Below are 15,033 nucleotides of genomic sequence, written 5' to 3'. Positions count from 1 at the left end.
CACTTGACAAGATACAGAAACCTCCCCATGTGGAGACTGGTATCATCATAAAGTGTTCCCTGTCCCACTTACATGCGTTGGTTGCTTGGAGATGTTAGACAAATCACCCTACACAGTTTTGTTGAAGTGCCAACCTATTTTCTCTTCCATTCACTTTCATCTGCAAAATGGCCTTAAACTAGAGAGGGAAGTTTTACAAGGGCATGTAGTGACAGGACAAGGGGCAATGTTTTTAAACTGAAAGGGGGAAGGTTTATATTAGGAACTAGGAAAAAAAATCTTCACAGTGAGGGTGATGTAGCTGTGGAACAGGTTGTCCAGAGAAGCTGTGGATGTCCCACCCCTGGAAGTATTGAAGGCTGGGCTTGATGGGGCTCTGGTCTAATGCAACCTGGTCTAATGGAAGACGTCCCTGCCCCTGGCAAGGAAATAGGAACAAAAGGGTTTTTAAGGTCCCTTCCAACCCAAACCATTCTGTGATCTGTGCCAATAGCATTGTTGTGTCAGCACAGGTAAGAGTTTATATAAAGTCCCACTTGCCACTATATCCAAGCTGTTCCCCCCTAATAGATAAAATGCCCTCCATTTCAGTAAGCTAGTCCACTGCTATAAATACTAGTGAAAATGCTTTTTCTGTGGAAGTTATTACTCATTAAATTAAAGTTCTGCTTGTGAAAACAACATGTATGTGATACGTCACTTCTCCAATATCAGATCTGCCCTTGTGCAAGTGAACATATCATACAGATGTTTCTTTCTTGGTTACCAGATATTTATAGTAAATGAAAGGTGAGGTCACTTTTTTGGCACACGTTCATTTGACGAGAATATAAATTTTGTGTCCTTTTATTCCAGAAGAGCTTGTATTGGTGGCATTACATTACATTATATATTATCTCATATGTAGAAGAGAGAAATGAAAAGTAGGAGTCAATGTAACAGTTTCAATTATCAGTACTTGCAAACCGTCTCCATGGTGCTCAGATGTAGAGTTGGTTTTTATACATGGCCATTCAGGTTTGACTTAGTAGTGATAACAAGGCACGAGTAAGTCGGCAATAAAGTCACAGATCCCAGCCACCCCTCAAATGTACCCACATTACAATGAGTCAGGCTGCAAATAAACATCCCATGACATCACTCCCTGGCTGCGGAGCACGGATATGAAGCCAGTATTAAATCTGGCTGCAACACAGGCCTGGTTTCACATGATTTCGAACACTCAGGGCTCAGGTTACTTTGAGACTGCATGTGTATGTCTCTTGTTACTTCTGTAAATTACTGAGAAAACATCAAGACAGCAAAATGCTTGTTGCATTATTTTTTTATTTTTAATTTTTTTTTATTGTTGTTACATGAAAACTGTAAGAACATAGCTTCCCAGTAAATTAAATGAGCTAGGGATGGCATTTGTCAGATTTTACATCCTGACAAACTGAAATTCCAAATCTTGATGACTTCCCTAAATATTTTTAAAGGGAGCTTTCAATTGTATTCTTGAATGGCACATTCAAGATGTAATTAGTGTAAAGTCTTGTGCTTTTTTCTACAGATCTAGCTGTAAAATTTTGCCATAATTAGTCGTTACAAAGGAAGATAACCTTCTTTTTAGATTTACGCCATCAAATTAAAACTAAGAATTTTTATAAAGTATGAATTATGCTGGAGCAATTGAGCAACTTATTTTAATAAAAGGTTAGGAAACACTCAGAAAAAGTTCTGAGTTGTCTCTGGTGTCTGTTGTGCCTTGGACTGCTTTTGCTTTCACATAACTCAACCAGTGATTTTGATTACTTCTTGTTTATAGGAATTATATATATATATATATATATACACATATATATATACACATATATATATACACATATATATATACACACATACACATACATAAATGTGTATCTATTTATCTATATATTGATCTATAGAGACAGATACCTATCTTTCAAATTCTAACGTGACACAGCACAATCTATTACCCTCACAACTACCTATATTATCTTCCTTTTTATGGGCTTGTTCCTGTGATCTCTCAAGGACACTCATGAGGCTCTGAGTACCCTCACTCTCTGGCAAAGCTGCATTGGAATTCATAACGTTCAACAGCTTGTATGGACAGAGTGCCTTATCAAACTGAGCTCACTTGTTTTGGTTTGGAAACAGTTCTGTGACTGTTCCAGTTGCTATTTCTGTGCTTGTCTTTGCAGCCAGGGTGATACTTGAACTTACTTAGCAATTGTTCCAATGGTGGCTCATGGCAAAAGAAAAATATTCACCTAAAATAAATTCTGTGTAAAAAGTTTATAAAATAACCTGCCTAAGTTACAGAAACATTTTAAATTTCAGGATCAGTTAAGTAAATTGCTAACAGCACTGGAAGAAAAGTCATTGAAGATTGAAGAGTTTGTGAGTGATATTGAATTGCGATTTAACTCAGTTGAGGTAAGTCCAGTGTTTTATCACACTAGTTTTCTTTTCCTCTACAGAATTACTTCTAAGATATGGTTGCCTACTTGTGCAGCATTATTGCTTCCACTAAAATGGGCTGCTCCTCCAGTCCTCAAATTGACTTCTCTGGAAGTTCACTGGAAGGTGTTAACTTTGGAGGAAGAAAAAGATTGCTTTTTTGCACATTACTGCAAAGTGGAATATGTAACTGTCAAACACTGAAGGAAAAAGTTCCCTTAACTTTGTTTATGCCCATAAAAAGCTCATACAGTGTTTTATTTAGAATCCCATGCAAAGCATTTAAATTAGTTGGCCAGTATCTTAAATTCTGATTGCCCAAGTTCTTAAGTCTTGAGAACTGTATTAACCCCAGTTGTAAGTATGCATTTTTAGCTATTTTTTGGTCAGACTTCCTATCTCCGTGATGAGATAGTGAAGTTTAATTTTAAAACCTAACAGTTAAAAAAAAAAAAAAAAAAAAAAAAAAAAAAAAAAAAAGCTGTTGTTGTCATTGATGTATTTCTCTAGAGATATTTCTCCCAGACGAGTTTGCCTGCAGAAATAAAATTGTCTTATTGTCAATGTGCCAGAATCAATATGGTGGATGGTTTGTGTATGGGTAATTGAGAATTTCTGTGTGAGAATTTCATTTCATTAAATGTTGTCATTTTATTCTGCAGGAAAACTGTAAGAAAAATGCAGACTTATTGGAAAAGCAGAATGAAGAGATGCTTAAAAAAGTGGTGGCACAATATGATGAGAAATCAGAGAACTTCGAGGAAGTGAAGAAGATGAAAATGGAGTACCTGTATGAGCAGATGGTAAATTTCCAGCAAACTGTTGATTCAGCAAAGGAAACTCTGGAGACAACAGTAAAAGAAACAGATGAAGTGGATGGATTTGTTTTCCTAAATGTAAGTAGAATTGGCTTTCATGCTGTAGCTTTTATGATATTAATTAGGAAAGGACTTCTGTATCTAGGGTCTCAATGAACTTATTATTTTTTAAGATAGCTAAATCCTGCTAGCTCAGCTATTCCACTCTGAAACTGCTGGATCACTTAGTTTTGATGTGGGAATTCTCAGAGAGCACTGCAGAGAGGATGCACAGGACAAAAGCATGACTTATGCTAGTAAAATGGTCCTGTTCATTTTTTAAGAAGTTGAAAAGACAGTTTGATAATATATCTAGAATTAATAACTGAGAAGTAAGAGATGTTAGAGTATTTAGGTATTTTACCATATGAAAAATAAAATACATATTATGTATAATTATAAACAACAAGAAAGTGATCTTTGAAACAAGAAAATGTAATTGAAAAGCAAAATTGCTTCTGGGCTGTAGGGTTTTTTGTTGTGTATTGTTGTTGTTTTGGCATTTTGTTGTTGTTGTTCTGGGGTGTTTTTTAATGAGCAGATGGACAGTATTTATGCACTCAAATTACTGAGGCTGTGATAAATAATTACTGTTGAAAAACAGTGAGGGGCTGTGCTGGTTGCTGACTGTGGTGAAACCATGGCAGTGAGATAGGCTGAGGGCTGTGCATGTGACGTGTGTGGCTCTAATGGCCCTTCCTGAATGTTAGAAACACCTCCAGTGAATCTGAAGGACTGGACCTACTAACTCATACAGTCATTAGTCTTAAACTTTGCTCAGAGGGTGTTGCTGGTCCTGGGTCCTCCGACAGTGTTCTTGTGCTGCCAGGCTTGTCCTTACGTGAGCAACAGCATTTTCTTCTCTCCACAAGTGTATTACCAGTCTCAAAGAGGATGGAGTTTCTGGGATAATAATCTTCCCCCCTTATGGAATTAGCATGTGGCCTGGAAGTTGCAGATAAACTATCTTGGAATGCCAGAAATAGAAAGCTCAGATTACTGTCTAAAGACTGATCACTCACACAAAATAAGCCAGCTTTCGAAATACAAGTGTCCAGCCCACATATGCCACAGCAACTACAGAAATTATGCCAATATTTGGCTTTCTTCCCTGCTCTGTGCCACACAATGTTGTAGTATCCTGTAGCCAAGTGAATGTTGTGGTATATTTGCTCTTTTGGGAAGGCTGAAAAATCTAGATTATTTTCCTGCTTTTGTAAGGATCAGTGCTTTGGCAAAAAGATAATTTTGTAATCTGTAATTCCTTTGTGAGAGTGTGAAAATTACTGGATTTCCCTGTTCCCTTCTGTTAGTGATAAAGGACAGGAACTTTTTTATTCACAGGCCAGGAAGCATTACCTGAAGATTCCTGGCACGTGGGACAAACTCACATTCCATAAGTAAAAATCTCACATGGCTTCTAGTAATAAGAAGTTATGAAGTACATTTTAGCCAGAATTTGGATTTAACTATTCTTAATGTGCAAGTGATTTCTTTCTCTAAAAGTCTTGGTTTTAGAAAGTACTTGATTATGTTCCATCTTTAAATCTGACCCCTCAAGCACTTAAAATGAGATTTATACTCTAATACCCTGCTGAGCCAGAGCTTTGAAATCAAATATTTCTAGGGAAATAAATTCTCTGCTGGTGTGAATGAGCAGCATACCACACAACCTCAAGTCAATAAAGCTGTGTGGTTTTTGTCTGTGGAGAGGAGAAAGACTGTTAGATGACCATGATTGGCTTTTCAACACTTTGAGGCTTTTGAAAACTGTTAACACATTTCTTTTCCCTTCTCTAGTCATCTAAAGAATTGAATAAAAGGTACATGAAGTATGGGTTAAGTGCACTGTAGTGAGTACTAGGCCTAGCATGCTGGATGTTTCATTTAGCATTTGTGAGCTTTTGCATACACACTGCTAGTAATCAGAGCTGCCTTTATAAACCTTGCAAATAATGAAATTTAGAAAAGCAGCTTTATACTTGTTGCTGTAACTGACTGGTTTTGAAGTGTTTTGCACATGTTCTGTAATACATTAATTAAACAAATAGCACATAAAAACATCAGCTCAATTTTAAATTTCTACAGAGACATTTTTAAAGAGATGGTCCTTGTAGCTATTACTATACATACATATACAACCACCATTGTGACCATGCTTCCACCTTTTAGACTGATCAGACACTTTTTTCACTAGTCTGGTTCTGTATCAGTCTCTGAAAGGTTATAGCACAAGGCAACACAGCTGGTTTGACTATGTTTCTGAGCACAACTCCAGAAAAATGAGATAAAGTAGATTTCAAAACCTGGCTAGGAGACTATGAGCTGATGTTTTCCAGTGGCTTTCCACAAGCACTACCTGATTCAGGGTGTGTCACAGGGCTGATGCCTCGTCATAACTGCATCTGCCTGTACACACCAGTAAATGCATACAATCACAAACAGTTCTCTGCCATGTGGGATTTTCTCAAGGCAGTTATTTTGGTGAGTCCCATCCTTTATGAGAGAAATGTTCAACCATAAGCCCATATTCCCCAGAAAAATTCTCTATAGTAAAGGGAAAACATTCAGAGCAGTTGGCTGCAGGCTTCTCCTGTGCAAGCCCCCAAAACTACACTGCCCAGCCCACCACCCCTGACTTTCCCCAGAGGGCTTGGGCATTGTGCAGTGCATATCCAACATACCCTTGTCAGTGCTGCCTCAGCCATCACAGGGACATGTGTGCTGACACCGACTGGGGTACAACAGTGACACCAGGGTTTCAGTTTGCAGTCAAATTACAACCCCAGGAGAGCGATCTGAAAAGAATGTGCCAAACACCCCTTCAAGGCTTCTGTAAATTTCCAGAATTAGAACTATAAATCTGGATTCACCTGTTGCAAGTCAAACTGTCTGGCCATGTAACTGCATTTAGTTTATTGCATAAGATTAGAGCAGGTAAAACAGGACAAAACAATTTTCCAAGGCTTTCTGTCCACTTGATCTTTACTTTTTTACTTACACAATAAAGTTTTTTCTGCTTGGTGCATGGGCTTGGTTATTACTTTAGTTTGATAATATCTGTCTACATAAAATAGGTTAAGAACAAGTCTATTTAACAACGCATGTTTTTCTAAAGTGTATTTTACATTTGTTGTACTTTGTCAAGATTATGCATAATTAACTACTTCAGTGACCAAAATAAAATGAAGGGGAGAAATCTAAAATTCAGATGCCTTGAAAAAAAGAACTTCTTCCATTTTCTTGAGGCTTCTGTCCCAGGGTTAAAAATTTTTGGGTTTTTTTTTCATATAATGAACTCAGCAAAAACAGGTAAATTAAGTGGAATCTATCTCCCTCTCATGTTTTTTAGCTGGTCACAAGCAGCTGCTTTATATTACATCTCTGGAGTCAGCTGCTGTAGTTAGCTCTAAGGTTTGTAACCTTTAAAGGCACTGCATTATCAAGCCCAAACCCCTGTGTTCTTGAAAGTCTTGCTGAGAACTTCACATACTCACATTCTCATGGGTTAAGTGTAAAAAGACCATAAGCACTCTCACTGTGCTGACTCAAAACTGCAGTATGGTGTAAATGTTCAAAATCAGGGAGACAGCTTCTCCTCGTATGCTGTCCTCAAGTTCCCAGGAAATATTCAAAGAAGCATATGTCATGTGGTCTTTTCTTCTGTCCTTTGGACAACTGTGCTATACCACAAAGGATTTACATGGACAGATATGTGTTTTCTTCCAATTAGGTTACTTTCTGCAATGGATACCACTGTCTCTTTAGAGAAGGTGCCCAGTGCTTTTTCATTGTTTGAGCACTATGCAGACAGTCCAGGACAAAGCAATCAACACTCCTTACAACACGTGGCTGGTAAGAAACTCCGGATATTGTCTTCACAAAAGCTAACATTTTGGCAATACTTTGGAAATTTCAGGAAGCTAAAAATAGAACCTATATGAGAAGAGTAGATAGGCAAACCATGTAATTAGCAATCAGAGTTGAATGCAAAATGAAGTTTAATTGTGCACAAGTGTTTGGCTTATAGTAGGTACAGTAAGATGAGCAAGAGGGAGAAGTGCTAAATTGAGGGATTCTTGCATCATTTTAGACATCTGTACCTCAGACAAGCTGAAAGTCTTGATCTCTAAATCTCCCAGGGCTAAAGAAGTTGCTTTTCCTTGCATGCAGAGAGAGAAGAAGCAATCAAAAGGTCTCCTGAGCTCTCCTCCTCTGAGGATGGCAGTCCCAGAATGCTTGTTGTGGGAATAAGAACAGGGGGCTGGTTGATGGCCGAGTTCCCTGGACTTGTCACAAGTGAATGGAGGCACCTGAAACTCCCAAGGGATGTGAAAGGGAAAGTCATTAAATACAGCTCTGCCGGGGAGGGTAGTAGTAAAAATTGCACATGAGAAAGAGGTTTACTTATCTCTGTCTGATATTTCATGTCCTTTAAAAAGCCTGACTGGGTTTTCTGCTCTGCCTGTATATATAGGTGTCTTATCTAGATCTGTCAGCTGGACAGCTGTCAACAAAGCTCTTCTCAGCACCATTTTGTGGATTCATTTTCTTCATAATGGGACCCCACTCCAGGGTTTCTTTTTCAAGAGAACAGTGGTTTAGGGATCTCATATCTCACTGTCATGCTTTGTGCCCTCCCATTCATCGTCACACGCGCCACTGCCATCATAGTCACTCCCTAGGTTTTGAAGGGAAGCTCCTTTCTTATGTGTTTGGTCCCTGAGCACTGAAACTAGAGCTTTAGATTCCCTAAGTTGCTTTGTTCACTGGCTGAATTTGCAAGACTAATGGGACATTGGAGAAGTGCCCACCTTGTGCTGACTCTCTGGTGTCTAATAAGGGCTGAGTGTACTTCGTAGCAGTGTCAGTATGGGAAGATTGTCTCTCTCCTCCACACCACTGCTTTTATTAGACTTGGAGGAACTCAAATATATCTGACATGTTAATGTCCTTGTCAGATGTGTATGAGTTTGCCTATGGCATTTGAAATTTCTCCAGTGAAGCTGGACAGGCATTTGTGTATGCAGCATTATCTCATTGTCATTTTTTTAGGAAGTCAGATAAAAAGACCATTTTTGTAACTCACTCTGCCAGTTAACTTGCTGGTGTAAATGTGCTGTGTTTCTTGGCTTAGTTCCTAAAGCTCCCCTTGCAGTCCCATGGGCGCAGTCGTTCACCTCTCCTAGGCTGCTGCCTACTGGCAGGGTCATACAGGAGAACAGAGCCACATACTTCTTTTTTCCACAAGCCACTCCAGCATTTATTTCCCTAAACTGCTGAAGTCTGCTTTCTGGGTTAGTTTGCATTGGCTACTGAGTTTGCAGCTACAGACCAGTTTGCTTTGACAAACTGAAAATGAATAATTGTCCACTAGTGAGAGATCTTCAAAGCTCCTTATCTTTATGATTACTTAATATCTAACACACCTAATTTTCTGTCTTCACTTTTACTACAAAGTATTTTGACTGCTATAATGATTTTTACTTTGGCAAGCAGTAGATAAAAAATTTGGTGTGTTTTTTCTCATTTGTTTGATAGTTGGTTTTTTCAAGGTTACAACCTTCCTGAAGGAAAATAGTTACATGTATACATGAAACTTGATTTGGAATTGAATGGCTGTGAATTTTTCACATACTGGGGACCATTTTCAGACACTTGGAATTTTATTTGACTGAAGCCATATGATGAAATGCATGTGAATGTGCCAGGTTTCTTCAATCCATGTATTTTCCTTCAGAAAGAATCATGTTTTACTGAACAATTTCATAGGACATTATTTTCACCACTTCAGAAACATCTTCCTTCAAAATGCCCTCCATTTCCAAATTTTCCATATCTACTAATGAAAAGCCCTTTTCCCTCAAATTCTTCCTCCTTTCATGTAATCCATTTCCACTCATAAATGTATTTGCATAAAAAACCCTTGCAGCATGCTGATGAGCATAAGGGAACCCAGGTTCTGCCTCAGAATAGAAGAGTGGGAATAATTTAAAAAATTAAAAATAATTATTTCCAAAGGCCACTGCAAGTCCTGGCCTTTTGCACTGGAAGGCATGGACCTTTGCTGATTATAACAAAGTTCCAAATAGAGTCATCTATATATCTGCATCTGTATCTGCTCTCCTTCAAGTACACAATACCAAGGAAATATTGTTTCTCATTACACTGGAAAACATACGGATTACTGTGGAGATTACACAGCATGACGGAAAACTTCCTTACACCACAGGACTTCAATTAAAATTGAACTGATGAAAACATATGCCACTTTTCTGTTGAAAAATATCATGTAGCCAAACTCATATTGCAAATAGATCATTTTTTTGATTAAAATTCAATTAAAAGGGACCACTTAAAAGAGGATAATGCATAAATGCTGTTTCTGAAGAGAATAGTTCGACTTCTTGTTTTGAAATTGCTTCCTATAAAAAATTGTTTCATATTATGCAAAAGGAAATTAGAAATCAAATGCTTCTCAGTATTGCTGAACTGAATTTTGATCTATGCTTTTTTTTTTTCAGAAGTTTCATTCAGTAAACTAGCTTCTGTTCAGATTTGGCATAATAATAGATCTTGCAACTCTGGGGTTTCTGTGATCAAAAATAGTGGTTTCTAGGCAACTTCATGGGGAAAAAAAATGGTTTCCCCACCATGTCCACTGAAAGGAAGTATTTTCCTAAAGATGATAAATTTCTTAATTGCCAGCTCTAGATGCAGTCAAAAGACAAAATGAGGATTGTTTTTAGCAATAAGAAGGATAATTTTTTTTTTCAATGGGGAGCAGATGTAATGCTACTGTACTGGTAGCTCTCTGTATAAATCATAAGGAAACAGCCAGCATCTGCATTTGCCTTGTTCATGCCACAGGGGATTATCATCATTACTGTGGAGATAACTGAAAAGAAAACTAAAGCTTTCTGCTGAAATTCTAAGAGAATTCATGGAATATGGAAATTTACTGGGTGAAGAAATAGAACCATGTATTTTCGTTCCCTGCAATCATTTTAACAATTATCATCTTTTGGGGCTTTTTGCTTCTTTCTTTGCCCTCCCTCTCTTCCATGACATAATCACAGAGGCGAACAATATCTCATCTGGGGCTGGATCTGTGTCAATCAGGAGACAAAAGTTTGTGTGAAAGCTGGGAAGTCTTGGAAATCTTTGAAGCACTTGTGAGGAATGATCCTGGTAGCCCCATGGTGTTCCGGTGCTTTGGCAGAGTTCAGCTTCACCTGCAAACCAAGGATTCTGAGTCCCCTCTGTCTGTGGGGAAATGACCGTGGCAGGAAGGAGTGCCAAGCTGTGCATGTGTAGTAGGAGTCCACCCCAGAGCAGGAGTGGACCCAAGAGTGTGGGGAGCCTCCTGCTTCCCAGTGCAGTCAGAGCCTTCTCTGCCTGAAGCACATCCCTGCTGCTGTCAGCGGCACTGACACGCTGCACGAATCCCCTCCTGGTGTGGCAGGTCCTTTCCACTGCCCGCGTTTCCAGGATCAGTACACATATCATTGTGGAGGAGGGTATAGGCACACACTTTGTGCTGGGTTTGGGTGGTCCCAGTACTAGGACTGCATGTTATTTTGTCCAGACTTGTGAGGGAAATGGGGGGTTCCAATGCTGAGCAGATACTTTTTGCTGTTCCTACTTTATGAGGATCTGTTTCTCTAAGACTGCACCAGTATTCTGTATTTCCTGCTGTACTTGCTCTCTGGAAATATGCAACCTGAGTGAAAATAAGCAATTGGGTTGATTCATGAATTTGTAGGTAATTTGGCTGAAAACACAGGAGCATGTGTAACAATGGGAAACTTTCCTCTCAGTCCCACAGACACCAACTGTCATACCTCAGGAGCCAAACTCAGCCACCAGCACCTCCATTGCTGTCTACTGGGCTGTGAATGACGGGGACACAATTGACTGCTTCCAGGTCTACTGTACAGAGGAGCTGCAAGCCAGCAAAGACGCAGGGGGTGCGTAAGATCTTGCCCTTTCTGCCTTGGCCTGAGGTAAGCAGATGGGAGGATGAGCTGCAGGGGAGTGCCCAGGACATGGGAAGAACAATGGCTCTGAAGACATCATGTATAAAACTAAAGATAGGCAATGGTGGGGGAGACCGTGAGGAAGACGCTGTTCCTTCTCCTCCCCTTTGTCTCCACAAATGCAAGATAATATCATGCTCTGTAAAGTCAAGGGCAGTTGTTTTCACCTGTTGAAGTGTCTTTTCATGAAGAGGCCTGACCATCAGAGAGGATGTGTCCATGCTGCCCCATTGTTACTCATGGGGACTGCAGACAGAGCTCCCAAGGGAAGAGGTTTCATAATGTTTTTAGGACCCTTCATGTGCTTCAGAAATACGTCTTCCTTGAAAAAGCATTAGGAGGCATTTCCACATGTAGGCAGAGATTTTTTTCAAAATATTTCAAACATTAAAAATTGAAATTTAATAAAGGGAATTTAAATGCTCATTTATTAAAAAGCTCAAAGCAGACCAGGCTCTGCACAAATCCATGTATGCATATACATGTAGGTTAAAGGATGTTAAGGGCTTTTTGTAATATGTAATTTATACCTAAGTGCTATATAGCTCATTATGAGGAATTATTTCTATGGAGTGGTGATACCAGGGTTGGTAACTGCTGGTTGCATGTCCCAAACTTGCAGTCCAGTAGGACTGAGGGCAATAATCTCCACTTGCCATAAATGGCATTTGTGTACTCTCAACTCAAGGGTGTGTCAGTCAGAGTGAAATATGGAGACCTTAACTAGTAATAATTTCTGGATCTTTTTCAATTGACTGTTTTTAATATGTTATTTGAGAGGCTTAGTTGTAAGCCCTACCAGTGCAACAAGTGTGAGGTCCTGTGCACATGTGTGTCCTCCTAGCCTTAGTGGAAGAGTACAGAGTGACAGTGAAAGAGAGCCACTGCATTCTGGAGGACCTGGAGCCAGATCGCTGCTACAGTGTGTGGGTCATGGCTGTGAATGGCACAGGCTGCAGTCTACCCAGTGAAAAAGCCATTTTTAAAACAGGTATGTACATTTTTTGTCGTTTTATTACTACAAGTTTCAGGTCTTTAGACTAACTTAGTCCACAGTGTTACTGACACAAAAGAAACTGCTTCATTTTGCCCATCTGGCAGACGGCAGGCAGTCCATGGTCATTCCTCTGTTTGCTAAGAGATAGTGGCATAATGGCTCCTGAGAGGAAACTTGAAGGCATTAAAATTTGAAGATGTTTCCAGTGTTGGGCTACATGGCTGCGGCATCAGGGCAGCACACTACGTGTTTATCTTCTGAGTGTGTTGCACTGCTCCATGGAAGCTCTGGGAAAGCCACCTGGCTGCTCCCTGCTGCTGCTCCCTCTCCTGTCCACAGTGGAGGAGATGGCTGCAGCTGCATTTTTGCCTCTCTCCCATTCACCTGAATACATCTATGTTGCATTGATTTAAAGTATTAATTTTTCAAGGGAAGGACTGCTTTACTGAGGTTACATGCTGTGTCTTGCTCAGTGGGACACACAGCTCAGGTGTGCCTGAGAGGCTCTGCTGTTGTTTAAGTAGTATAAATTGAGATGAGTAACTAGATGAGTATTGCTTATGAGATTCATTTGACTGATTAAGTTTTCAAGCATTAGTTTCTTTAATAATTTGTATTGACAAAACTATTGCTTCTTGAATTGCAAGCAAGGAGAAGCATCCTTGTGTTTGAGGCCCTCCTGTCAGACAATTTTTTCAGCGCTGCAGGATAAATACAATTATTCCATTCCTGAAGTCACCAATACAGGCAAGGATTTCTAACAATTTCATAGCAAAAAATGCTGTTCCACACTGAGCTTCTTGTTGAAATTACTTGGCAGCAGCCACAGCTTCAAGCATTTTGCTTAATCTACTAGACTTCACATCTGTTGATAATTCTCCCCGATACTTAATTTGTGATTTATATTTTAACAAAGGTTATTTTCCAGAGAACTCAAAGGGGAAATTCAAAATTTTGGCCTCAGCAATGCAACTGTGAACATAGTGCAGACTTTCTGCCAAATGCACATATAATTATGAGTTACTGCTAGCTAATAAATCATAATTTTAAAAGGGGGTTTTCCCTCTTCTGAAACCATTATTTTTAAGAAGTCTCTTTGTCTTTTGATGTTAGGCTTACCATACTTTTTTCCTAAAAATTGAATCCTTCTAAGAAAAGTTAATTTATATGAGTCTTTAATGGCTTCCTTCAGCCTGTTTCTTTAAGAAAGCAAATAAACTGGGTAAAATGTGGGCTTATTAAACACCTTCCCTCAAAGCTCAGTTGAACTCCCTCTGGAGTGCATGAGCCCCAGATGGACTTTTGGGGACACTGCTGAAGACTGGCTGATGCAAAATTGCTGCATTTTTTCAACGCCGAAGGCAGAAAGGTGAGCACCAGTAGTGGAGGCTAGTCCTTCAGTGGGAGTCCAGCTGCTTTGATACAAAGATAAATTTCAATTCTTCAAGTAGCCCAATAAATTCAGAAGCAAGAATGTAGAGTTTATTTTTACTAATTCAGATTAAAAGTTCACACATACAAGAAAATAATTTGCTGATATATGCAGTTTTAGGAATATACACCTTAATAGCTGAACAAAGCGGAGACTCTTCCAGTTGTTGGGAATGCTCACAAAATCTCTCTGTTGGCACTGCACCCATGGAAGTGTCAGTGTAGCCTGGAGAATGGGGAATGCAGGGGAATGCAGGTAGATGCTGCTGTAGCATCCCCCCAGAACCCCCTGACTCTTGCTCCTCCACCTCTCAGACTCAGCCTGTCCTTCCCTCTGCTGAGCAACACTCTGTTTCCAAACAGCATTTTCTGTGAGGGGATGATGCTCAAGGCAAGAAGTATCCCTCTATCCCCCTGACCCCTCCCCCACAACTGATCTCCTGGTGATCTCTCCTTGCAGTCCGAAAGACACAGAGGTGGACACTCTTCTGCTGTTGCTCAAAACCTGCGTGATTTTCACCCTGTTGGCTCTTTGCCTCTTATACAATCACTTACATGAGTTCCAGAATATTACAATAAAATTAGATTATGTATTCTAGCTGCAGTTAATTTGTTAAAAAATCTCAGAAGCACAGTAACAGCTTTTTCTTCAGCTACTCTTTAGACAGATATTTTCAAATTACAGTAAAAAAAGTTTAATCTCTTGTGACATGCTATTTACACACACATACATGCAGGTATGTGTGTAAGCTGCTGAATGCAGGTATTAGGGGATTCAGCTATTAATTTTTCATTCTTTAGCAAGGACACATTTAGAAACAGACAATAATCAAATTCAGCAGAAGAGATCTATCACTAAGGAAGCTACAAAGAGGTCTTACCAGATGATAGTCTATCCCACAAATGCATTGTTCTGCTAAATATGTACATTAGCTCTTTCTGCAGTAAAACATAAAGTAAATCTTAACCTGAACTGCTAACCTCCTGATTTTCACTAAACCAGGAAACTGTTTAATATTTGTGGGTGTTTTTCTTTTTTTTTTTCTGGTAAAAACAAACCATTTTTCTTAAAAAACAGAATGCACCTGGAATGTTTCCTGGAATGTAGTTTTATTAGGTTATCTTGTCATAAAATCATCTAGTCCCTAGATGATTTTGTCTTAGTCTTCCTATTTGGAATCCCAAAAGAAAAAATACTTTTTATTACTTTTTTTTTTTTTAATTAGTACCCTTTATTTTAGAC

At 39.2% G+C, this 15,033-nt stretch overlaps 1 protein-coding gene across 1 annotated transcript in view; it reads left to right on the top strand.

Annotated features, from left to right (window-relative positions):
- The window catches only part of CMYA5 (cardiomyopathy associated 5), a 45,966-nt gene that overhangs the window by 18,601 nt on the left and 12,332 nt on the right, over nucleotides 1-15,033 (top strand). The window contains exons 3-8 of the mRNA XM_041414589.1: nucleotides 2,347-2,442; nucleotides 3,129-3,362; nucleotides 5,124-5,146; nucleotides 7,057-7,178; nucleotides 11,144-11,293; nucleotides 12,207-12,353. Coding sequence (XP_041270523.1) covers nucleotides 2,347-2,442; nucleotides 3,129-3,362; nucleotides 5,124-5,146; nucleotides 7,057-7,178; nucleotides 11,144-11,293; nucleotides 12,207-12,353 — 772 coding nt within the window. The remainder of the gene's footprint in view (nucleotides 1-2,346; nucleotides 2,443-3,128; nucleotides 3,363-5,123; nucleotides 5,147-7,056; nucleotides 7,179-11,143; nucleotides 11,294-12,206; nucleotides 12,354-15,033) is intronic.

This window comes from Onychostruthus taczanowskii, unplaced genomic scaffold, assembly GCF_017590055.1.
Source record: "Onychostruthus taczanowskii isolate IOZ18803 unplaced genomic scaffold, ASM1759005v1 scaffold46, whole genome shotgun sequence".
Classification (NCBI taxonomy): Eukaryota; Metazoa; Chordata; class Aves; order Passeriformes; family Passeridae; genus Onychostruthus; species Onychostruthus taczanowskii.
Note: the sequence above shows the minus strand (reverse complement) of the source record. Positions and strands in the feature narration are given on the sequence as shown.